The sequence below is a fragment of the Perca fluviatilis genome, chromosome 4, assembly GCF_010015445.1.
Source record: "Perca fluviatilis chromosome 4, GENO_Pfluv_1.0, whole genome shotgun sequence".
Lineage (NCBI taxonomy): Eukaryota > Metazoa > Chordata > Actinopteri > Perciformes > Percidae > Perca > Perca fluviatilis.
The window spans coordinates 26790190-26815716 of NC_053115.1; the positions used below are offsets into that span (position 1 = coordinate 26790190).

Below are 25527 nucleotides of genomic sequence, written 5' to 3' on the forward strand. Positions count from 1 at the left end.
TTTAGATGGATCAAATCAGGAGAAAATAACTTTGTTTCTGTCTCAACAGCAAACTCACGTGAGCTCTGGCAAGACGAGTCAACTATAACGTCCGTGGACGCCACAGATCACACTTATTCGTAATTCGTAATATGGCTTGTTTCCCCTTTGGTCTGAGTCTGATCTTCTTTTTACAATGGGTTCTGATGTAAAAGCCTTCTTGCTCTCTCATTGGCTGCAGAGGAGGATGGGCCCCCAACTTGGACCCACCCCGCCGAAAATTGCGTCAGCTACAATATATGAACCGTAACCCGGCTTTCCAGAGAACTGTTTCCTTAAAGCTAGACAAAGCGGTACTTCTTCACCGGCCTATAACACCAACATCCTGGACGACTTTACACATCCATGAAGCTGTGAACTAGCTAAAGCTGCTGGAACTGTAAAATAAAAAATAAAACGACGCGGGGAGAGAATAATTCAAGCCAGAGACAGCCACGCAGAAGACTTGAAGCCTTTCTCTGTAAAAACACCCAACTGCGGTTTGAACTCATTTCAACGGAGCAAAAAACCTCCAAGATGACTGACTTCTGAGCGAAACCCACTGGGGGACCCAGAGGAAGTTCTTCCATCGCCGTCAACTTTAACAACTTTAACAACCGAATAGACAAAGAAAAAGACGAATATTTCCATTGCAGCCATGGATTCAGGAAAGGTAATTATAGCCTGTGACTAATTCAAGAAGCTTTTACATCCTGTCAAACCTGTTATGTGTTGTTGTCATAGACATGCCCCGTGCTGTCAGTGAACAGCCAGCAAGTTCAGTGAGTTCATTGTTGTTTTAGCCATGAGGCATTTACTTCCACATGGGCCACATGACGAAGATCGAGTCACGATGCAGCTAATATGTATGTTATCTATGACGTCGCTATTACCCCTCTGTAGTTAATAACGGAGTTATGGCTGCTTATTAGTCGGTTTAAAGTACTTTTGGCACTTAAGTATACACGTAGTCCAGTAACGTGTCTGCACTTATTTAACCTTAATAGCTAGCTATATCACTGTTTTGTGACCCAGATACGCAGATTCACAGCCTACAAAGTAGGCTAAATTACGCCTCTTTATTATCATAAAACATTGTATATTTTGCTGAACAAAAAATGAAATTAGAGTAATAAAAAACAAAGCATGAATCAGTAAACAGTAAAACAGAGCGTGTTTAATTTCTCTGGCTTAAGACGGATACAGCCCAGGATGTTTCGAGTTGCTATGGCAACAAATGACAGCTGCCGCTAGCAAAGCTCGGCTGAACAGTCCGACCAATAATCACTTAATTACAATTTGGCACATCTAACTAAACAGAATCAACAATTACCACCAACAGTCATACCAATTAGGACCTTTAGCAAAAGTTAGCAAACAAGTTGTTCCGTACAGATTAGAAAAGTAAAAGCACAAATCCCCGTGGACCTATAATAGCTAGCTACGTTAGCATAATGTTGACAAATGACTCCCATCTCCGCTACAGCCTCGTCAGTTACGGTTACGTTACTAATTAAACAAAGCACCATAGTAGATGCACCACAGACGGACTAACTAGCTAGCTAGCTAACTAGCTACATTACTTAAACACATGTAAATGTGCTTCGGTGAGTTTGGAATGTTCGAAAGCCGAATATGGACTTGCAACTCCGTGCGGGGCGTCCTCTGGTAGGAATCCATAGTATCACTGGCTAGCTAACGTTGCTGTTAGGGACGCTACGCCGGTATTGGAAATGCGTTTGATGGCTGCAAACAATTAATAGTGTGACCAATATCATCATAAAAAAAAAGAATGCTCTAGCTAATGCTTCAATTGCGATTATACAAAAAATAACCGCGGTTATGTAAATTAATTGCTAATGTAAAATTAGGTTATGTAAAATTAATAATTGTTACAGGCCTAGTTAGGGGTATGGAAGGCTTTGTCATGTCTCGCGCCTTGTTTACGTGCTACATAATGTTTGTTGTGGGTATGATGCAGTATTGTCACAGGCGCACAGCGGTCTGGTGCTCTGTTCCTGTAATAAAAAAATAAAAATATAAAAGGGCTCTTTGACTTAAGTTTGACAGGAGCTATTTAAATACCCAAGACTCTTTTATTAAAGCCAGTTATAGCAGTGTCTTAGTATGACCAAGAAGTAAAAGTAAAAGTATCAATACAAATCATACTCCATTACAAAGTATAGAACAATTACAGACATTATAGAAAAATCCATTTAAAGTGTCAAAAGTATTGTCCCTGCCATTGTTGCATAATAATATTTTATAGTGCTGCAAGTTATTTTCCTGATCAGTTAATTTGCAGGTTATTTTCTCGGTTAATCAATACTCATCTGGTCAACAAAAAATGTCAATACTGACAGCAGGAAAAAGGCAATTAACAAGTAATGCTAAATTGTAGTTGAGGAAGGTCACTTAAAAACATTCCACGATCGGCTAAGTTACTTAAATGAAAGTTATATTATTGAAGTTCTTGACAGTTTTCTGTCAATCGACAACCAATGAACTATTTCAACCTGTGCTTTTGCTTTGGGACAGCTGGTTAAACAAAACAGCACATTTGAAAACATCGTCTTAGCCTCTGAGAACTTGTGATGGGCAATTCATTAGGACTAAATGATTCATTACAAAAATGTTGTAACCGATCTGTTGCAGCCCTAAACTCAGTGTATCAAAGACACGTAAGTAGAGTATGTAGGAACATTTTTTATATTTCTCGAGCAGTTAATCCAGTATCCTTTTTCTATTCTTGATATGAACAATAACTAACCTCATGTATACCTCATCTCAGTTGTAGATTGTGATGCTCGTTGTTCAGAAAGAAACTTATCTGGTGTTTGTTAATGCTGTCACCGTCCCGGTGCGGCATGTGGGCACTGTTACATACACCAACATGCTGCACAGTGAAGCACGTACGCCAAAAACTTCCCCTCTCCTACTTGGCCATTGATGTTAGACCAGTTAAACCCAGTGGAGGAGCATAAAGCAGCCCAGTCTGACATGGTGGTCAGAAAATGTTGTTGTTTTATCCCCTCGTGTTATTTTTCACCATGCACGCTGCGCTTTCCTGGACCTTCAGCTGGATGGGGTTTGTTGTGGACGTGATGGGAACGGTTCTCTCCGTTCCCAGTTTCCACTATGACACCAACACAGCAGATTTCCAGAGAGAGTGAGACTCTACTGGGGGAATACGCTGTTGCCAAACCTGGGTTGTTTAAAGCCTTGACCCTTTCCTTCCCAGACTTCACTCCCTCTTTTGTGTTTTGCTGCTTCCAGGAGTGTTGAGCTGTTTTTTGCGAGTCTGTAGTTAAACAGCAGTTCCATATACGGGCTAATTAACATCTCGTGGTCAGGATTTTTGTACCTGGCATGTACACTTGTTGTGCCATGTTGTGTGCAGATGGAGTCACGTACACGGAAACTTCAGCGAGTGACTCATACTGTAACAAATACTGTAGGAAGTGGTGTAATTACAGTTTGATAATAAGCAATATGGCACAGATTCAGGAAAGTGTTAATGTTAATTGTTTAAAATATTTAAACCACCCCAGACAAGTAATGTTTCAGTAAGTTGTATGCTGTTGATTTCACGCAGTAGGCCCGGTCCAGGGTTATGGACGAAGCATTTGTTTCAGGTAGATGTACAAATTATTTTATTTACTCTTAATTTTCAGTATTTAAATATCCTTCTTTTAGCTGTATTCTGAGCTGTATTATAATGCAGTTATTTCCCCTTATCGCACAGCTTTTCCATCAAAACAAGGCATGTTAATGACATGTCATATAAGAGCCTCATTCGCAACAACAGTATGCTTTGTTTGGGTCTTAAAAAGTCACCTTACTGCTCTTATTTTCTTCAATAAAACAATGAGAACGGTAATTGGGGTCAAGCATACAGTTGAACGGCTCTGTTTTGAATGAAACTGCCACTACACATTTTATTGCTGACAGACTTGACAGCACAGGTATTTTGATTGGGAACCCAGAGCCAAAATCCAGCCTCACATTGTACAGACTTAATTGCACAAGCTTAATTCCTCTCCATCCATGGGCTTTCAGCCATCTGCCAACTCCGGCCTTCCTTAAGACAGTACAGTAGATTTACTTTCATCTGCATGACTTGCTCCCTTCAGTGTAGTGTAACTGTCAGCAATGTTCTAATGAGGCTTAATGAGGCTTTGCTGCAAACGTTGGGATCAAGAGATCTAGAGGGGTTTTAATTGAGATGAACAAGCAAGCAAGAGTGCATGTTTAATTCACTTTCCTGAGAAACTGGATGACTTTGTGCACACTGTAGTGATGGAGGAGATGGTTGGATGAAATGGTTCACGCAGGGCCTTGCTGTGTCTCTCTGGGCTTCTTTTGACTTTCTCACGATTCAATTGAAAGTAGCTCGGTTTAATGAATCACAACCCCCTGATCCAGGGGTAGTTGACCTATTTGTTTGATCTCCTAAATGTGATAATATCAATTTCTTGTCATTGACTGCACTACAGAATCACTTTGAACTGTCTGATGTGTTCTTAAGCTGTTGCTGCATAATACCACCTGTGCTAAATAGTTGCAGAAGATAGAAGAAGATTGTATTAAGGCTGCTTAGATGCAAGAGTTGTGGGATTTAGGCTGCTACTACTATGGGGCTATACTTTGTTGACCCGTAAACTACATTTAGTAATTCACATTTTAATCAGTTTTACTCCTTAATCTAATAATTGTGTATTAATTACATACCTCACCTCTTTATTGTTGTGTTTACTTGTGTTACTATTCCATATTATATCTTGTCTTCTCATTCTTTGTCATAACTGTTTGTCATGGGGGATTTGAACTTGGGTTGGTTGTCTTAAGCCTCTGTTAGCTCACATAAATAAGCACCTTTTTGATATCTCTATCGTTATCTCTCATAGGCCACTAGGAAATATTTCACAGGTCAATCATGCAAAAGATTCTCATTGTTCTAAAATGTTTGAATAAGGGTTAATAATAACCAGGAGTACCAGTAACTCACAATCACGTGGCACAAATTTAAGTCTGTGTCGTTTTACATGTTTGATATGCAAGTTTTCATAGGCAAACATGTCCATCACTTAAACATGTTTACATTATTCATCAAGCTTTCTGCCCACAGTCAGTGTAGAGATCAGGCTGCTTTAGCTGCACATGAATTCATTTTGACCAGAAGTGTAAACCCGAGGTAGATATTAAATCACAGAAACACAACGCACTTTTCATCTTCAGTTTATTTACAGTGTACATCTCCCCAAGAATCTCTGTAGTACCAAGGCAATTAGTTATGAAAGTAGATTTTTATTTTTTTAAATATACAAAATATAGCATGCATAAGGCATTTTAGGCCTAGAAAAATGGGCCTAAATTATCTGGGCTTTAAATTTAATGACAGCCGTCTTTGCTTATGCAGAAAATTACATCCATTTTTGCTACACCAAAAACATTAGAACAGTTACTAAAGGTATTTGGAAACTGCCTACACAGCACAGGTTGGCATGAGGTGGCCTTAGTGCTGGACAGAGCTGAGAGGAGTGGAGGTGAGGACAAGGCTCATATTGGATTCCCCACTGCTGTGTAAGCTGACACTGTAGAGGTGACGTGTGGAGGGACGTGACGGCAGCATTGTAGCCATCACAGAAAATCTGGTTCCCTCTGGCAACAAGGAAGCGGGCAGAATTACAGCCTGCTTCTGCTTTAAAAAGAAAACACAGTTTGACCCCAATTCTCGTTGAGTCTGGATGGGATGAGTCACAAATTAAGTAATTTTTTATAGAAATAGAGTCATGAACTGATGTAAAGTTAAGCAGAATTTGTTAAACAAAATTATTTTTTGACTTTGACTTGCCCAAAAAGTAGGCTGTCGGCAGCTGATTGGACGAATGTGTCACGTGGGTCTGGCTTCTCCCGAATTTCAAAGCCAGACCACAATGGCGGCTTGTTCGGAATACAATCTCGTATTTTACGAAAATAGTTCATCGAAACGTGTTTCTGAAAACATTTTAAGCGAGAAATAGGCCATGCAGTTGCTGAATCTGTCTTCATTTCAGATCAACAAAGGACAGTTTAAAAGATTTTGAGAGGCTTTCATCACGCTCATCCCGCTCGTCATTTCCGGGTTAGCACTCCACCAATCAGATTGGTCATTGAGTCCGACTGCCCACTGGCCGATTCAACAAGTCAAATCGGCCCAAATGAAGGCCGACAGCTCCTTCGACTGACGGCACGGAACACACCGAACAGACTCGAGCCACTGACTTCGCCAGACTAACCCTAACGGCCAATAATCAGGTTGGTGTGTCAGCTCCTTTAGGAGGTCGACCTTTCTGTTAAAGAATTTTTTAAAACATAAAAACATCCGCGAAATTGAGTTCGCTAAACCCACCAGACTCCATGTAAATAAACAGTAATTTTGGCATCGTAAAATACAATTCAATCAAAGTCGACAGAAAAGAAAATTAAACTATGAAAAGCCGTTTTGGGTCGTCTTTCCACTTTTCCAACCATCACAACTCTAGTTTTGGTTGAAATAAACACATAGTTTACAGATTTACATGTGGAAATATGTTGCCTCTATACACGCTAAAAGTATTGCTTTTTTAAATGGAGTCTGGTGGGTTTAGCACTAGCGACTTCAGAGCTCTTTCTGGTTAAACAAACAAAGTCTCAAAGAGGTCTATCTTTGAAGGGATCCTTTCCATAATGTTGTCAGACACGTAGAATATTAATCTGAGCCTGTCAGAGGCAAAACGAGCACTTTTGTGAAGGTAAATACAAGCTGGACAATTGCCCTATTTACTTACATTGTTGTAGCCATGGACATGGAGGATTAAAAATAGATGATGGACTCTTCAGAAGAGGTAATTATCTTCACTCGAGTTCTGTTCTTCTGAGAAATACAGCGAGAGTTGTGTGGAGCTGATAATCTTAATTAGCTTTGTAGCAACTCATTTGGCAACGGCTTGAATGTAACGGACGTTCATTAATATCAAAAAGTAATAATCCGAATGTAGGACTTTTACTTGAAATGTAACAATTTTAAGTTTAGGATTTCAATAATTCATCCACCACTGCCAGATATTCACCCAGATTTTAGAGAACTGCTTATGGTTTAACATCTTTTATAGTAGCTGTAAATGACTACACTGCAGGATTCATACATCATGACTATAAGGTAGTTAACATTTATACGTAGGTTATCGGCTTTAGTTTTGCATTTTTCGCAGCACTTCCCATCGACCTTTCTTTGTTGTGAACCATTTTCGAAGGTACAGTTTTACCACATCCTCATGCTTTAAATAATTCACGTCACACATCTGTCAGCTTGTCAGAGCTAAAGTTTCTATTTCCCTTTTGGTTCTCTAAGTGAGCGAAAACTCGTGATCATGTTTCATGTTTGTCGAATCTCTTAGATCAACTTTATGTTTGAAGAGGGTTTTGAATGTTGGATGACGCTTGGCTCAAGCATAAATAGTTGTAACGGTGGTTTATATTAGCTGTTTATAGTTGAACATATCCTAATTTGGAGAAAGCCTCCACTTCATTTCCTCATTGTACTTCATTGTCATGAATCCAATAAGGATGGCACAGTATGAGCTTATGTGTCTCGTAAATGTTTGCACAGATCTTTATTTTCCATTCTGCTAATTTACCTGTATTGTGTGCTTTATTAATTCATGTTTACCCAATAAGAGCAGAGAGTCTGTGGTGCCGAGCAACCAGAGCGGCTATGAACAGTGTTAATCTTATTATTACATGGCAATGACTAGACAGGAATTTACTTGCTGCCTACCCACACCGCATTGTATTTTTCACATGCAAATAGGGCTCATTTGCATGGATGTTGTTTCGTCTCTAGGGAGCTTTTAGATAAAGCAAAGGCATGGGAGGAGAGAAGGGTTATTACAGATGTATTCAGTTGGGGAAATGCACCAGCAGCACCACTGTGCATTCATTCAGCCTTGGCCTGGGAGAAGTTGTCAGGATGTTGATGGTTTTTGGCAGCTGAATTCTTTTTTACATTGCCAATTGGAAAGTAAAATAATGAAAAAAACAATATTCACTGAGACCATACAGGCTGAATTCCCTTAGCGATTATTTTTCCCCCTCGTTATTGACAGTGTTATAAACCCAAAACCTTCTGAATCCTGACTGAAAACATCCGTAAATCTCTCTGAACCCTTATTAACCACAAGGCATTAACTACCAATTCTTCACATCTGGCTTGTACCTTTTGTCTTCATAGTCATATTACAATGTATACATTCATGTGACATCCCTGCAGCATACATATCCTGATAGCCCAGGTTGTTCTGAAAAAAATGGCTTAGACCACGAATGGGTTAAGCATACATGTAAAGTAGCACGGTATGCGCGGTGTAATGCCAGGCCCTTGTGTATGGCTATCTTACCTATCATACGAAGTAAACAAAAAACTCTAATTAGAAATTTTAAAAATACTGTAAACTGCAGAGTGAAACATGCCTGGGAGGTAACTAAAGGTAGAGAGCCAGTCAGGAACAAGAAGAGGAACAGTCACTGGTGTTGGCTTCAAGGCTATGATCATTAAATAGTATTTTTAGGGTTGAGTTCATTGTTCCACCAGTGAGGAAGTCGTGTTTACTGCTGCTTCTGGTTTCTGTGTACACGGAACAATATCAAACTCACCTACTTTCTAACTCAGACGTGTAAGACTAAGGTCTAAGGTTTGGCTGAAGAATGTCCCAAAACTTTGTGATTAGTAGCTATAAAGTATTTACACTGAACTCATTGGCCTATAAACAGTATGTGTGGACTGAGGCCAGGCTGAGGGAGGGGTCTCCTGGTACATAGGTTAAAGGTGCTGTAGGTAGGATTGTGAAGATCCAGGACTTAGCCCAAAAAATTTAACATCGACAACTTCACAGTCCCTCCCCCCTTTCCGCTAAAGCCCAAAACGGTCTCCTAAGCCCCTCCCCCCACAAGGGAGAATGAATGCGTGTGCATGAGCAGTGATTGACATGCTGTTAGACACCCCCCTTGGCCCTGATCGGTGCATCTGAACAGGGAGCTGTGGATTTTTGCAAATTGCACTACAGGCTGTAGGTGGTGCCAGAGGAGCCAGATAAAAAAAATGACCTGCTTCATGTAGTTCTACTGGAACATAGGGTCAGTTTCAGCAAATGTGACAGAAAGTTAGTTTTATAAGTCTTACCTACTGCACCTTTAAAAGTAAAAATGTCAAAGATGACCTCATTGCACTTGAAACACACACTGCCGTCCCCACTTTTGACATCAAACATCAAGGGGATTTTTGCAAACAATTGCAGCCATTCCCAAGACGGGCTGAGATTTAAACAACTCTCCAGTGATGACTTTTCCTAGAGGGGACGGATTCTCTATTTATAGTAAAAAGCAGCTGGTAGTTTTTCACAGAATGAAACCTTGTGCTGTTTCTTGTTCCCATTCTAATCAGCAGTGGCTTTACAGAATGACATCTGGTTGGTCTCCTCATTGACAACGTGGCTCCTTTAAGACCCCAGCCCACAATGCTGAAAAAGGGGTGTGTTTGTTTATATACTGGGCCTATACTGTGGACTTGGTGACCCTCATAACAAGAGTCCCTATTGGCTCAGAAGTGTAGGCAGGTCTTTAAGTGTTTATAGCCAGGCCCACTGAACACACTGGGCGAACTGCCTCCAAAACACACAGCAGTTTTTAGTTCTTCCAGCTCCATTCCCTTTTCCTCATAAGGGGGAGAAATTCAGGTCCTCACAAAAAAAAGTTGTTGATTCGTGTCACCCAGGCTACCTCACTGCTGCATTTTGGTGATATCACAGAGCAGCATGCACAATCATTTCAAATAGTTTCTAAGGCTTGTACTTTTTTATGAAACCAGAGGCCTATACTATGAAGCAAGATCAAAATGCCCTGGATTCATTTCCGTTGGCTTCACCAAACCTAACAACCGCGGTCCTGCATATGGTGTGACATGATGTTGATTAACGACTAGTTCAATCAACCCAGGGTTTCCCAATCTAGCGACAAGTGCGTTCACTTAAAGGGGCGGTGTTTGCACTATATGACCAATTACAAACATTGACAAGTCTACCAGAGCTGCATATTTTACACGAGAAGAGCAAACGATAATCCTACAGAAATATGAAGAACACAGACACGTAATGCAAGCAGAAAGCTACAGTCGCTGCTGCTAAACCCAGTAAGGAAAGCTGACACTGTAAATGCATAAATCACAATGCTTATCCATAGCATTATTCCATTAGTCAGGTACAAGGTCTGACCATGATTACACTTGTGCATTCCATAAACCTTCGTTGCTGTAGCCTATTCTTTCAGTTGCAACCATGGCAGTGGTAAGCGATTGTGAGAGCAAAAACAAATAAATATAATATATAAGCATAATTCTGATGTGTCGCGTTGGCAACATATTCGGCTCAAAAAGCTGAATAACAACATACAAAGATACAAAAGAACAAAGATACGTAATTCCCTATGCTGAAAATCTGTATCTTTAATAAAGATACCCATCAGGGAATGTCAACTGGTTTTGTCAGTCTTTAAATGTTCTGGCTTTTATGAAGTGCAGCTCTCACTCTCCGCGCACCGAGCTCCACCGGATCTTCTAAGAATGGTGACGCCATTATCAATCGTCAGTTCAGGTAAGGTGTTCAGCATAAGTAACCATGGCGATGTAACCCGGTAACAAGTGACCCACTGTCGCGATACACAAAACCCTGGGTTGAAGCTGAAGTTACCTCTGTAACTCCAAATCTTGCTTTGTAGTGCAGGCCTTTGGGAGGGCTTGGTTCTTGTGTTTATCTTCTTCTATAGAAGCTTAAATTAAAATTCCAGAGATTCAAGGTTTGAATAGGAGTCTGTTTGCCCCTGTAAAGCTCTTTGTGACTTATATCTGTGAAAAGCGCTTTATAAATACATTTTACTTACTTACTTAATTAGAAGTTTCTTGCTCAAAGACACATTGCCAGGATGGACATTGGCTGTTGCAGGTCTTTAGTTTATACAGCGATCCAATGCCTCGGCAGATCACACTCTAGTCTGCAGGGTAACTTAGAAAAATAACGTATGCAGGTTTATTCCATTACAACTAAATCATTTGTCTCTCGGCACTGTTTTAGATAGGTTAAGATGTTTCATTTCTGCTTGTTTGTCGGGATATGATGAAGGAAGGTAATGTCTCCCCTCGTGAAGGTCAGGTCTACTGTTGCCATAACATTTATAACCTTGTGTATATAATCTAGTGTGAATCGCTGTGGAAAAATAATTGGTTTCATCACAGGACATGAATCATCTAGACATGATGACTGATAGTGAGATATAAAATATGGAAATAGTAAGCGGCTCCTCTGTTTAGGGCTGCTTGATTATGGAGAAAAAAATCATTAATCATTAATCATTGACTTTTGTAAAGATGTTGCAATTACAGTTAAACAAATTAACAGTGAAAACACCTCGGACTGTGAATTTTACCTTTTGCTTTCATTCAGAAAACAACAAATTAAGAGTTTACTTGCAAAACATAATGTGCATTATAATTGTTTTTCTCGATTACTGTGTTTTTGTGATTGTTAGGATCCGACTGTTTGTGGTTCTCTAAATTTGATCCGAAGCTTGTGCACTTTTAACACGAAAACGTGTACGTGTGGAATCCTTGCTCAGGTTTTTAGGTAGCTTCCTTCCACGCTGAAACACTCAGACGGTCAAACAGTCAGTAGACGTACAAGTGATGGGTGAACAACAAAAAGGTAAATTGTAGCTAAAGGCTGTTTTTTGAGAGGAGGAAATAGACAGCGACATACTCCGCTTTGGTTTATTAACTTCTTGGTATGAGGAAAATCTCTACTAATCTACTGGGCTCTACTGAGATAGAGCAGCAAGTGAGCTCTGTAATAACAGGAACATGAACACAGACAATAACATGCATACCTGGGTTTAACCTGGCCCTGTTCCAAGAAGCAGGTTTATTCAGTAGTATCTGGATCACTCCTGACTCCTGAGTTTTTCTCAGCAAAAGTTGTCCACAACTCAGTAAACATGCCTCAGTGAACAGGTGTCTGTCTAAGGTGTTGGCTGTTGGATGTACACATACATTTCTCCATCTATTTGTCTTCTCCCTTTAGGTGTCATAAAGCATCTTTTATGGCTAGTCCAATTTCGGCATGTTGCTTAATGCGGCTTAATGCCAAACATCTTCAAGATATTTCAGGATGTATCAGTGCATTCATTATACTTGTTTGTAACATGCATCGGGGATGAAAATTAGCGGCTGACCAACCTGAACATTTTGTTAAGTCTGATCCAGAGCAGCTGAACCACAACCGCGAGTAAAAAAAAAAAAGAGTCTGCGATACAGTAAGGTATTTAACACAAAAATGTGGCAATAACTTCATTTGTATTATGTCAAATGATATACGTGTATAGTTAAGTAAAAGGTATTGTCCGGGAAACAGGAAAGACAATACAACTGTCAGTCATACTACCTCTTGTACAAAATAAAACAATTGTCCATTGGGCAAAAGGGTAAATAATTGGTCAAACTGGTCTCCTGACTGACTAGCCTTCCTCTACACTCTACTGTCTTGCAGAGAATAACGTTTCCGTTGATGTTGAGTGTTGGAACAGCTGTGATCGGCTCTCTGCAGTTTGGCTACAACACCGGTGTCATCAATGCCCCTCAAAAGGTGAGTTAAATGTCTTGCACGCATGATGTTCAAACAGAATCCCCAAGAAGGTTTTACAGTGTGTTTTAGCCCACCACTTTATTACTGGGATGGCAGTACATATATATATATATATATATATATATATATATATATATATATATATATATATATATGTATATGTGTGTATATATATATGTATATATATATATATATGTATGTATATATATATGTATATATATATATATATATATATATATATATATATGCTCTCATTCATACAATAGATCATTATCCCTGCCAACCCTGCCCCACTACTGGTTGTTCACTTACTTGTTGCATTGGAAAACAGAAGGACTGAATTGGAAAAGTGGGGGGGAGGTTGGAGTGAGATAATAATAGCCGCATTCAGTCCTATCGGGTCCAAGGACCTGGCGTGATTCCTGTGTAAAAGAGTGTGTCCATGCCCCAAAATGGACCTACGCTGACTAGCAACAGACTGGGAAAAGCTAGACAAGGGAACTCAGAGGATATTAAATGAAGGAGGTAGACAGTCACCTAATCACTAAATCTAAAGTACTGTAGGTTTTATTAGCAGACAGGTACACCAAAGAAATTCATTTCCTGGGGAATGTCAATATTACATCGTGTTTTAATAACTTACCTGTCTGGTAAGTTTGCGTTGGTCTCAACACGCCCTGTGGCTACACAGCTGTCTGTTCACAGGTCACAGGTGTGTCGGCAGACATGCCCAACCTCTGGCTGTATCTACCTTTTTTTACAAATCCGGTGTGCTGGCAACGGCCTGTCACAGTGATCTAAAGTCACAGCTGTTTGTGGAGCCCTCACTGTGAGGACAGCCTGATTTTCAGATTTTCTCGTCCACTGTCATCACAGCTGCCCTGGACTTTGATGTGAAAGACGCTTTGTAAACGAGAGCAGCTTTCATCAGTTGTCTCTGAAAAGAGAGACAGGATGCATTCACTCATTAAAGTGAAATAGAATAGTCAGTCATTTCTTTTTGAGTCCTAAAGAGCAGAAGAAGTGGGCAGTAACCCTTAAACACGGAATTTTAGGCCTTGAGACATTTGTGCAAAAATTGTGCAATCGTCTTGGATTGTGCAAACACAATGAAACTCAATATTAGAAAGTCCTTGTGTTGTTTCGTAATCTGGCTATGCATAAAAAGAGTGCATTCTGTCTAACAATTATTTTAATAAGAGATTTAAAGGGGAACTATGCCATTTTTTTTTAGCTTAATTTACCTTAACTGAACAGCTTCGGAGTCATTGGAATGGTTGTATGATTTTTTTCGGGTTGAATGGTGGTTGTCTCGCTCCCCCCTAGCGCCTGTGAACGGAAAAACCACCCTTGCAACGTTTGGCCGGCGAGCCGCCTGCAATAGCATCAGGAAGTATCGCATGATATCAGGTCTCGCGATGTAACAGATTGCTTCACGGCACTACACACATACACGCCCCCCTCCAGGAACCGGCTAGCTATAAGAACAAGGTAGCGCTTGGAGTTTTTCACACTATCGTCATGGCTGAGCCGGCAAGAAAGAATGGTGAGAAGTGAGACAAACACAAGCCTGCAAATCCGATGCTGACCTGGCGTTCTTGCTGTTGTGCTTGTAAAGTATCTTTGATCAGAAACGTTATCTGCCACAGAGTTTCTAGTCAGCTTGATGTTGGCAAACGCAAGTTGCTTCTGCTCCGACAGCATTCTAAGGCCATTTTAGTAAAAAAGAATAATGTTACGGATCCGGGAGAGAAGGGTAATATTTCGAGGAAAAACCTCAACGGACATGGCTGCGTGCGTTCGCCAGCTTCTTTGAAAACAAATGCACATGACCAGAGGGAGAAGATGGGAGGAGGGAGAGTCGCCAACGAGTTTTTACGACAGCGTTGCCAAATATCTATTTTGAAGCTGTAGGTGGAGCTCTATAGAGAAACCTGCGAGCAAAAAGCGAGAAAACAGCGAAGAAATTGCCAAAACTGCATAGCGCCCCTATTACTTAAAGGTCCCATGGCATGAAAATTTCACTTTATGAGTTTTTTTAACATTAATATGAGTTCCCCTAGCCTGCCTATGGTCCCCCAGTGGCTAGAAATGGTGAACCGAGCCTTGGGTATCCTGCTCTGCCTTTGAGAAAATGAAAGCTCAGATGGGCCGATCTGGAATCTTCTCCTTATGAGGTCATAAGGAGCAAGGTTACATCCCCTTTCTCTGCTTTGCCCGCCCAGAGAATTTGGCCCACCCATGAGAAAGAGAGAGACATCATGGCTTTCAAACGAGCGAAGTGGCAGTTGGTCAAGGCCACGCCCCCCCCCCTCTCTCCTCCTCAATAGCTACAGACACAGAAATGGCACATACTAAGGAAAGCTCATTGTGGGACTGGCTCTAGGGGCTGTAATTCTGCACCAAGGCTGAATTTTGGGAACAAGACTTCAGATACAGTATTAGGGGACCACTAAGGTCTATATAAAAGCATCCAAAGAGCACCATGTCATGGGACCTTTAAGACTAATTAATTAATCATTTGGTATATTAAAAAAAGCATATATATATATATATATATTAAATAAAGCAGAGATTGTTTGGCATTTCTGCTCAAAATGTACTTACTTATATATTTACTTCTACTATTACTATTTACTACTACATAATTAATTATCAGAATAGCTGACTAAACATTACAGCTCTTAGTCTGTCCTTACTCGCTGAAAAGGGCTGAAGACTTACTGATGTTTTATAATATTTAATCCAGCATTTCGCCTCCACAACACTGCAGTTGTTGGTGTAGCACCAATTTCTCCTCCACCATGAAAAGAGCACGTGTTCAGCTTCATGCAGCTCAGTCGAGTGCCTTGTGAGTGGCTGAGTGACGGGCTGCAGATTGAGAGGCAGGCTGTGTGACTATGTAGTCTGTTACACACTGGGCTAGTGTGAACCTGCCCTCTTGGCTACTTATCCCATTTCCCAATATTCAGCCTAGGTCTCAAACAAACACACACACACACACACACACACACACACACACACACACACAGAGGTCCAAGCAACGTCACATGCAGGAAAAACAGTTACTCAACACAGACTCTTAATCTTTTGTTAGTTAATGACCACTTAAGAGGCTATAACTTTACAAATACAACTTTTATATAGCAACAGCCCTTCAGATTATCACCAACAGCTCTCCCCTCTGTGCTCCAGCGTGTGATAAAGGCTGCAGCGATGCTGCTGCCTGTGACGCAGGTCGTGCACTGTTTAAAGCATCTCTGATTAGATACGCTCTCTCTAGAGGCAAGCTGAGACTCCCTGTCCTCCTCCTTCTGCTGCTGCATGTCTGCCTGCACCACCAGCAAATCATATCCTTGTTTGGAAATGTAATCGAAAGGTCATCTGTGTTTTGTTTTGTGTTAGTTTCATTTTGGGAACGTCTTTGCTGCTTAAAGTTAAGACTTCTACACCTTTCTGAGATAAACTTTTCCTTGATGAATTTGTTTTTTTAAAGGTTTTTGGGTGTTCCTGCCAAACTAATCTAAAATACTGCTACTGAAATATGACTTCCTGTGGGCTAGATTTGTTTTTAAGGACCTACTTCAAGTTCAACAACCTTTTGAAAAAATAAAATAAAGGTAAAAACTGACTGGAGAACTAGACATGATGAACAATGAAATCACTTGTTAGAATCATTTTATTTTTACTTGTCCATGCTGAATAAAGTGCTCACCTTGAGGACTCGGCTGCCAGCCAGCTTCAACCACATACGCTGACAACATGAATAGACAGCTTGTTTTATTGTGTGGTTAGAGCCAGCTGATGGTTTGGACTGCACAGTCCATTCAGAGAATAGACTTGGAAGAGAACACAAAATAATGATGTAACTTTTCAAGGTCAGCCATTCAAGTTAGTTTCACATAATAACACTGAATGACATTTTGTTTTAACTTTCAACATGCTCCATACAGGGTCTATCAAGTATTCCCCCTGCATAATAAGTTTTCATGTTTTATAACCTTAAAGGTGCAATATCTAATACGGACAGCTAGAGTTTTAAATAGTTACTGCAGTACAAATTCAAAATACTGGAGAGAGTCGTCTCCCCCGCCCCCTCCTCCCCAGACTCAAAGTTCACAGAGGTTGCCAGGCCGCAGCATCCACAACAGCCAGACATTACTCCACAGCACAGTGGAGTAGCTAACGTTAGATGCTGGCTATATATATTTTATCGTCATAAAAGCCTGTGCTCACGCGGAGCTCTGTACCCAGCTGACAAACACCCTTTTTCGGCTTAGAATTACAGTAGGACCTGCCAAAAACCCCACCGCTAAAAACGTCCTCTCCACACGCCAGGCAGACACACTTCCTCGGCTTAGAATTACAATAGGAACCGCTAAAAATACCACTACTTTGCCGTCCTTTTCCACCCGACTGAAATACACACTTTATTGGCTTAGAATTACGGCAACAATCGCTAAACACACTGCAAACTCACGGTCCTCTCTTCCCGATTTACAGCCCCCCGCTCTTGGCTTAAAATAACTCACCGATGTCGGCTACGGGCGCTGAACAGGCTACAGCTGTGGCCTGCTTGCCTGGTCCTCCGGTAACGTTAGCAGTTAGCAGAGTTAGCATGGCAGCGTTAGCCAGGACCAGTCGGGATCACTTTACTGGCTGTGTCACAATTGTTTTTGCGAGTAACCAACTTGGGTACTCTAGCTATATAATTCACTGTGAGTAACTACACGAATGTTGAAATGACATAAAATAACCGTCCCTAGTAGCCGTGACAAATTAGCCGGAAGCTAATGCTTACCTGTTCAGGAGGAAATTAGCCAACTCGGCGTTCTTTTGTGCTCTAAGCTGTCTCCATCTTTCAAATACATCTCAATATTTACCCGGGGTTTGTTACGTCTCTGGTCACGCAACTGTTAGAAACATGCCGTTTGGGTTTATGTTTTTACAGGTATATCTGGCAACCTGGCCTGGCTGTCAAACTGGGCGGTTGATCACAACACACAGGCGAAAACACAAACAGAAATTCCGTCACAAAACAGAAATTTCAAAAGGAGAAACTACTGGAGTTGTTTTAGGATTTATTACAGTAAATATATTACATATTGGACCTTTTTTTTTAAAGATCATCTTTTGGGACATTTTTAGGCCTTTATTTCCACAGGACAGATGAAGACATGAAAGGGAGAGAGAGGGGGAATGACATGCAGCAAAGGGTCGCAGGTTGGAGTCAAACCCGCGGCTGCTGCATCGAGGAGTAAACCTCTATATAAAATAGATGCGCCTGCTCTACCAACTGAGCTTAACCGGCCACCATGTTGGACCTTTAAATGGAAGTGCACTCAATGTGGCTTATATTTTACACTGATGAACAGAAAAAGACACTGGATACAGGTGGTCTATACAATTGAAACCCCCACAACTACACACACATGATCTCAATTTAACTAATTATGTGTCTTCTAAAAACCAACGGACTGCACCTGTGATGGTTTAGGTGTGTCCTATTAAATGTTGGTTATGTAGCTCATTTGTGGAGGTCTTTTTTTTTTTTTTTTCTAAACCTGGCATTCAGGGTGTTTTTCTCTTGATCAGTGCCAAAAAAACACATTAACTTACACGTTACTTTTTATAGGCATTATATGTTCATGGCTTCTGGTCACATTACAATTCCTAACTGGTTGGTAAGGACACTGCTGAGTCTGTATTCTACATTGCAAACATTGAGTTCTAGTACATTAAGAGCTGTGTTTTAAGATATACAAATATAGGTGATGTTACTCTATATCAGAGGCACATGACCGAGCTGGAGGCCACATTTGGTAACAAGAGTGGTGGGTGATGATGGGGGGGGGGTGTCAGAGACATACTGTTGTCGGAGATCGCAGACAGGGTGGTGACCTTTCTGAATTATATGAGAGGTGTCACCGTGACGCACACACAAACAGACACAGGCTCTGCTGCTTAACTCTGTCACTAGCGCCACTGGGACTGTTTGTCAACATTTAGTCTGGTATGAGGATGGAGGATGGGGGGAGGGGGACAGAAACTTGAAACTTAACCATAGCTGGTGAGCTTCCTGGTTGCCAGGAAATGGTAATGAGCATACGGTGCTGCCATCAGCTGGTCAGACAGCAACAGCTCCACCATACACCAAAACAGTAGTACATTATGTGATTCACAAGAGCTTACGTTAACACTATGACATACCAGCGCTTTAATAATGATTCACTGTTTCTCAATTCAAATTGTGCAATATAAAAAAAAATATTAAGCCAGCTCAGAAAACATATAAATAGTATTTAACATTTGTCTTTTCTTTTCCTGTGGCAGATCATTGAGAATTTCATCAATGAGACGTATTTTGAGCGCTACCAGGAGGCCATCTCCAAGACCACCCTCACGGCCATCTGGTCCGTCGCCGTCTCCATCTTTTCTGTTGGTGGCATCGTTGGCTCCTTTTCCGTCGGACTCTTTGTCAACCGCTTTGGAAGGTGAGAGGAAAACAAAATCCTTGCTGGTATTATAATACCAAGAAGCAAAAGCAGTATAAAATAAAGCTGTGGTTGTAAGGCTTCAACTTTTAAGTTCAATGTGATAGTTATCTTAGGCCTTGAGGCACTGTAGGCACTTTAAAGTGTATTATCCATGAGATATATGGATGTTTTTTTTTTAAGAGCAATAAAAAAAAGTGTTTGAACCCAGACACAACACTCTTTGGTGGGGTGTGATTTTCTGTGGAAAAATGCTAAAACTTGTGTTGGTATTAACAATGTAGACTAGGAACCATCTAAAGTGACTGCACACACGATTTACTACTAAAGTGGATTTTGTGTTAAGTAACTCTTTAATGATTACAATATTGATTAGGACTCCCCCCCCCTTCTTGGGGTCCACATAGAAGGCAAAAAAAGCACAGCAAGTATCACAAAACGTGACAATCACATGAAATCAACGAAAAATAACGGACACATTATGGATAAATTAACAAGTTACTCTATCCGAGTTTTACATGATCAAAAAACATATAATACCAAAGTTAATACCCAAAGTCTTTATTGTGCTGAAAGAAAAAACACACAAAAATAAAACGCTAGCATGCAAATCTGTAAAGGTCCTTTTTTAAATTTGGATTAAACGTATCTTGTTCTCTGTTGCCTCCAGGAGGAACTCTATGCTCATGGCCAATGTCCTGGCATTCATCGCTGCGGCTCTGATGGGCTTTTCAAAGATGGCCAGCTCCTGGGAAATGCTGATCGTTGGTCGTTTTGTGGTGGGCCTCTACTCCGGCCTCTCCACAGGCTTCGTGCCAATGTATGTGGGTGAGATTTCACCAACAGCCCTACGAGGAGCCCTGGGCACCTTCCACCAGCTGGGCATTGTTGTCGGCATCCTCATTGCACAGGTTGGTGGACAGTAATTGTTGCAATGGTTTTATTTGGATACTATAACATAGGTGGTGAAGTCTAGCGATTATCCTACAAGATAACAATACAACCTTTTCGGGCATCCTACTACGTAATGTTTTGACGAATGCATGCTCGGAGCTGTGCAGGTGGTCCATGTGCGTTACGTGTGTCTGTGTTGATTTCAGGTGTTTGGAATGGAGGCAATCATGGGCAACGATGACTTGTGGCCGCTCCTCTTGAGCTTTATCTTCATCCTTGCTTTGATACAGTGCATCCTGCTGCCTCTCTGTCCCAAGAGCCCTCGTTTCCTGCTCATCAACAAGAATGAAGAGAACAAGGCTAAGGCCGGTGAGTTCACACACACACACACACACACACACACACACACACACACACACACACACACACACACACACACACACACACACACACACACACACACACACACACATAACTGCTGTATCCTTGCCAGATTGTTGCTTGTTAACAGTGCTTTGCGGAAATATGGTAGTGAAGTGACACTTAGATGTAATCATAAGGAAACAAAATGAAAACAAAGAAACAGAAAAATTTAGCTGAACTGGAAAAAGAAAACAAAAACAGGGCAGCTTGTAGAGATAACAACCTGCTTTCTCTCTGCACATTTCAGTGTTGAAGAAGCTCAGAGGCACCACAGATGTGAGCTCTGACATGCAGGAGATGAAGGAAGAGAGCCGGCAGATGATGAGGGAGAAGAAGGTGACCATCCCGGAGCTTTTCCGCTCGCACCTCTACCGCCAGCCCCTCCTGATTGCTGTCGTCCTGCAGCTCTCTCAGCAGCTGTCTGGCATCAACGCTGTGAGTGTCCAGGCTTACACATTATCCCCCCCGATCAGTCTGAGATTCTGAAGAAAAGACACAGAAACCAAAGAGAAACATTACTTTTCCCTGACGTGCTTGGTACACATACACATTCCATTTCACACCCGAGCTACATCCGAAATAGAAGAAGATATCCTGAAACATACCTACATGTCAACTGTGTTTAAAAAAAGGAGACTCTCTCATATTCAATCTTCGTGGTTGTTGTACGTTCTAGGTATTCTACTACTCCACTCGTATCTTTGAGAAAGCCGGAGTTGAGCAGCCTGTCTATGCCACCATTGGAGCCGGTGTAGTGAACACAGCTTTCACTGTGGTGTCGGTGAGTACAGTTAACGTTTTTCAATTTTGAAAAGTGAAATCCCTGTTACAGTAACAGATAAATAAAGGTGTCTGAAGCATTAAGTTATAGAGATATTTACGCCCAGAAATGATTGTTAATTTAGTCATTTTCAAGATTGCTGCTTTTGAAAATATCTGAAGTGGAAGGTGATTACTATTGTGTTGCACTGCACATTTCCGAAATCACTTTGCAGTCAATCTGTGTGAAGTTTTCTATGTTGCACCAAAAGTCTAAATGTAAAATGTCTTTCTGAGCACCAGAGTATTTTTCCCAAGGTGTTTAGAGCAGCGGTTTGTTGAACTGCATACAGGTTGTAAATGGTTTGTCACTTTGTAGTACTGCACTGACCTTATTCCTCTTCTTGTTTATTTTTCGGTGCAGCTGTTTATCGTAGAACGTGCAGGACGTAGGTCTCTGCACATGCTGGGGCTGCTGGGAATGGCTGTATCTGCCGTCTTAATGACTATTGCCATGGCTCTGTTGGTAGGTTTTCTCTTTAATCCTTAAGACAATGTGGTTGTCAAGATTCTCCCCCCCACTCCCCCCGAGTATATTTACCAGTAACTAACCTCCGTCTTGTTCTCTGTGCTTGTAGGAACAGCTCAAATGGATGTCATATTTAAGCATCGTGGCCATTTTCTCCTTTGTCGCGTTCTTCGAGCTGGGACCGGGTCCCATCCCCTGGTTCATCGTGGCAGAGTTGTTCTCGCAGGGACCCAGGCCTTCGGCCTTTGCTGTGGCTGGTTTCTCCAACTGGACTGCTAACTTCATTGTGGGAATGACTTTCCAGTATGTAGAGGTGAGCAGAAAACAAACAAAAACATTTGGAACAGGTATTTGTGAGGTAACACTATTTTATGGGTCTGTCATTTGTTTTTATTTATTTATTTTGTTTTACATTTCCTGGAAAGCATTTTATAATTTGGTATTAATTATAGAAAAATGAGACAAAGTTCTCAAGTTTAGTTAAATCTAGAAGTGGATTTTCAGAGAAATGTCGTTGAAGGAATGGCTCAATTCAAACAAGAAAATATCACTCATTCATTAAGAATTAAAAAAGATATGCCTTATCTCCTCCAAAGTTGTAGCAGTAGTAAAGTATTACAAACTTCCTATGTTATTAATTATTGCATATTTAACATATCTGAATTGCCTTGATTGCTATCGGAAATGATATCTGGACATGCTGGTGGAGACTTTGACTCATGACGAGTCCCGTGAATTTAGATTAAATGCAGCTTTATTCAATATTGAACAAGTTTGTCTCCGAGAGAGGGAGGTAACCATGGCTACACACTCCTATGAGCATCTACCCATAGTGTCTCCACGGACATCAAAATAACTCCTCCTTTATACTTTTTTGGGATTCACACATTCCAATCTATCTATTTCTGTGAAACAGTTACTTTCAAACTACTCCTTTTATGGACAATTCTTCTAATAGATTCACACATTCCAATCTATTCCTGCGTAGGACAGTGTTCAACTAACCTTCTCTGTAAGATACTAATATAATAGATGAAATACATTTGAAACATGTATGTTGAAATATCCAACCTATCACTGATCATCACTCTCTTTAAGATTTGAATTCATCCATTTTTCTGTCAGATTTTTTTGAGGACTGAACCTTGTTAGGACTCCACTAAACAAGTGTCTCTCCTCTTTCTCTCTCTTCACAGGAACTGTGCGGCCCCTACGTGTTTATCATCTTCACTGTGCTGCTGCTCTTTTTCCTCGTCTTCACCTACTTCAAAGTACCTGAGACCAAGGGCCGGACATTTGACCAGATCTCGGCCGGTTTCCGCCAGACAGCTGCCAGCGGAGTAGAAAAGCACTCGCCGGAGGAGCTCAACAGCCTGGGAGGAGCAGATTCTCAGCTCTGAGTGACTGATCTTAACTTCTAACAAACTCTTTCTCAGACCCAGAAGAGGGGACGAGAAGAGTCTACCAGCTAGAAGTAGACACATCCATTGGTAGAATCATTTTCACACTTCGTCACCGCATTTCCAACGTCATTTCCGAAACACAGAACAGCCCTGTTGTGATTCTCCGACATGACGTCCTCTGCTGCCCCTCTCATGTCACACAGACAAAACGAAAACAAAAACTGTCGCCTGATATGGAGAGGGGAGTTGAGGATAGATGGGGAAGGTTTTTAATATTTTAAAGATAAGAAGGAAAAGAAGTGTGTACATCAATCAACCAAGCTTTTTTTAATCTCTTTTTTTTCACCAAATATATATATATATATATATATAACTGATATGTGCTTATGCTCTGTTCTTTGTCAGAGCACTGCAGCTGTAGAGATCAGTTCACTGTGCAAAATACTTGTTTTTATCAATCATACTGTAAAGATGTATCACTGTAGACTTAAGCACTGTAGATGCTGCACAGCTCGACTCTGTCTGTCCCCAGCAGATGGTGCACTGCCTTTTAAAAAGGGTCTCAGTGCTCCACCGATGAGGAATAAGTTATCACAAACAGTGATATGTTGGTGTATTGCTGTAAAGATTTAGATATTCTTAATGAAATTGGTTAGACTATAATGGTAATGCTGTTACTTACTTACTCCTGCTGGGAAATATTTGACTCTTTTTATCCTTCTTTCTCTTCTTAGACAAAAGACTTTTCTTGGTGAAAATTACCTTTTTGTTTCATAAGAGTTATGGACATGAAGACAACACAGTAATATATCAAGAAACTCACCAAGCATTCATGTATTTTTTACAACATTCCTTTTCAGCAGTACATTTAATTACATAATATTGACGTCGCTCTGTGCTATAGGAACAGCTTCTGCACAGATCAGTACAAAGTACAGTAAATAAATCATCCATCCGTTTTACAGTGACGTGGGATAAGTATGCACCTAAAATCAGCAGCCACAAAACCAAAAAAAAAACTGTCTCACCAAACCAGAACATGTGTGTTATTAAGTGTCCGTCTGATACAATCGAGCCTCCTCTGCCCTCATCACTTCCAAGCAGTTTCAGGTTGTGTCAGTCGGATCCAGACTGAAAGCTTCTGTCAGTGGACCATCTTCACTTAAATTATTCTTGAGTTGAGATAACTTGTCTGGATCTTTTCACTCAAACGGGAGCTGCAATTGCTGCACCCTGTTTCTCCGTGACAACTACTAAGCATCTTCAGAAAAAGCAAAAAATATGGGGACCAAAATGACTGTCAGCCTCACGGAAGGTTTTTGTTATCCTCAAAGTGCCTGTCACCCTTCTTGGGTCAAACGCCCAGTGTTCCTTGCGCTCCATAAAGCATAAAGCACTATGTGTCATAGTCACATACTGCTGTGTGGCTTCTTTGAATTCTGCAGTATTGTTAGATATCTCTCTCTCTCTTTCTCTCTCTCTCTCTCTCTCTCTGGGTTGCATGCAGTAGTCTGGCTCCACTTCGCCTCGCTGTTTAATCCGCTGTCTATGACTGCTGTGTCACTTGTTGAACCGATCTTTTTCTTTAAATGCATTCTTTGAGAAAAGTTATCTTTTTAGCAGCACTTTATTGTTCATAGCGATATTTCTTAGTTACTGAAACAAAGGTTGTGAGGTCGTTTCAGCCGTTTTCTTTTTTTACTCACAGTGTGGAATCTTTGTTACTGAATGAGACTGTATACTGCTAATAAATTACTAGAGGTTTTTGAAATGGATATGTGTGAAATAAGTAAACCGATATATCGGGCCGATATTTGCGATTTTACGTGTATCGGCTGATACGCGGCTGCTGCGTTCACCGATAGTTTTTTTCCCCGGCATTATTTACGGACAGGTGTCCACAGGCAGCTCTGTGTTGCTGGAGACGCTGCACCCATCCATATGATGCACATTGCTCACATCATTTAGGTGATATGAATGTAAGATGATTGCAGAAGTGACACTGATCTGTGTTTTTGTTTATTATTTTTAAAGAAATGGCAGAGCAGATTCCGAAAACAAATCCAGTGTGGCAGGGTTTACATTTTTATGATGTAAATTGAGGGAGCAAAAGCAGTATCGGCTCCAAATATCGGCTCAAGAAAATCGGCAGCCATATCTGTATCGGCATCAGCACTAAAAAATCCACATCGGTCGATCCCTAATTGTAATACTCATCTAATGAGGACTTTGATCCCGATCCAACCCAGTAGTAAAATAATTTTTTAATTATTGTATATAGAAAACCTTTATAGTATATCTTT

The 25527-nt window shown here is 40.8% G+C and overlaps 1 protein-coding gene across 1 annotated transcript; it reads left to right on the forward strand.

Annotated features, from left to right (window-relative positions):
* Positions 1-294: 294 nt before the first annotated feature.
* slc2a1b (solute carrier family 2 member 1b) lies at positions 295-25213 on the forward strand. The gene is made up of 10 exons (XM_039797746.1): positions 295-691; positions 12627-12722; positions 19056-19216; positions 19887-20127; positions 20317-20479; positions 20781-20968; positions 21210-21314; positions 21717-21818; positions 21931-22134; positions 23018-25213. The coding sequence occupies exons 1-10, from the start codon at positions 677-679 to the stop codon at positions 23219-23221; spliced, it is 1479 nt and encodes a 492-aa protein (XP_039653680.1). The 5' UTR covers positions 295-676; the 3' UTR covers positions 23222-25213.
* The last annotated feature ends 314 nt before the right edge of the window (positions 25214-25527 follow it).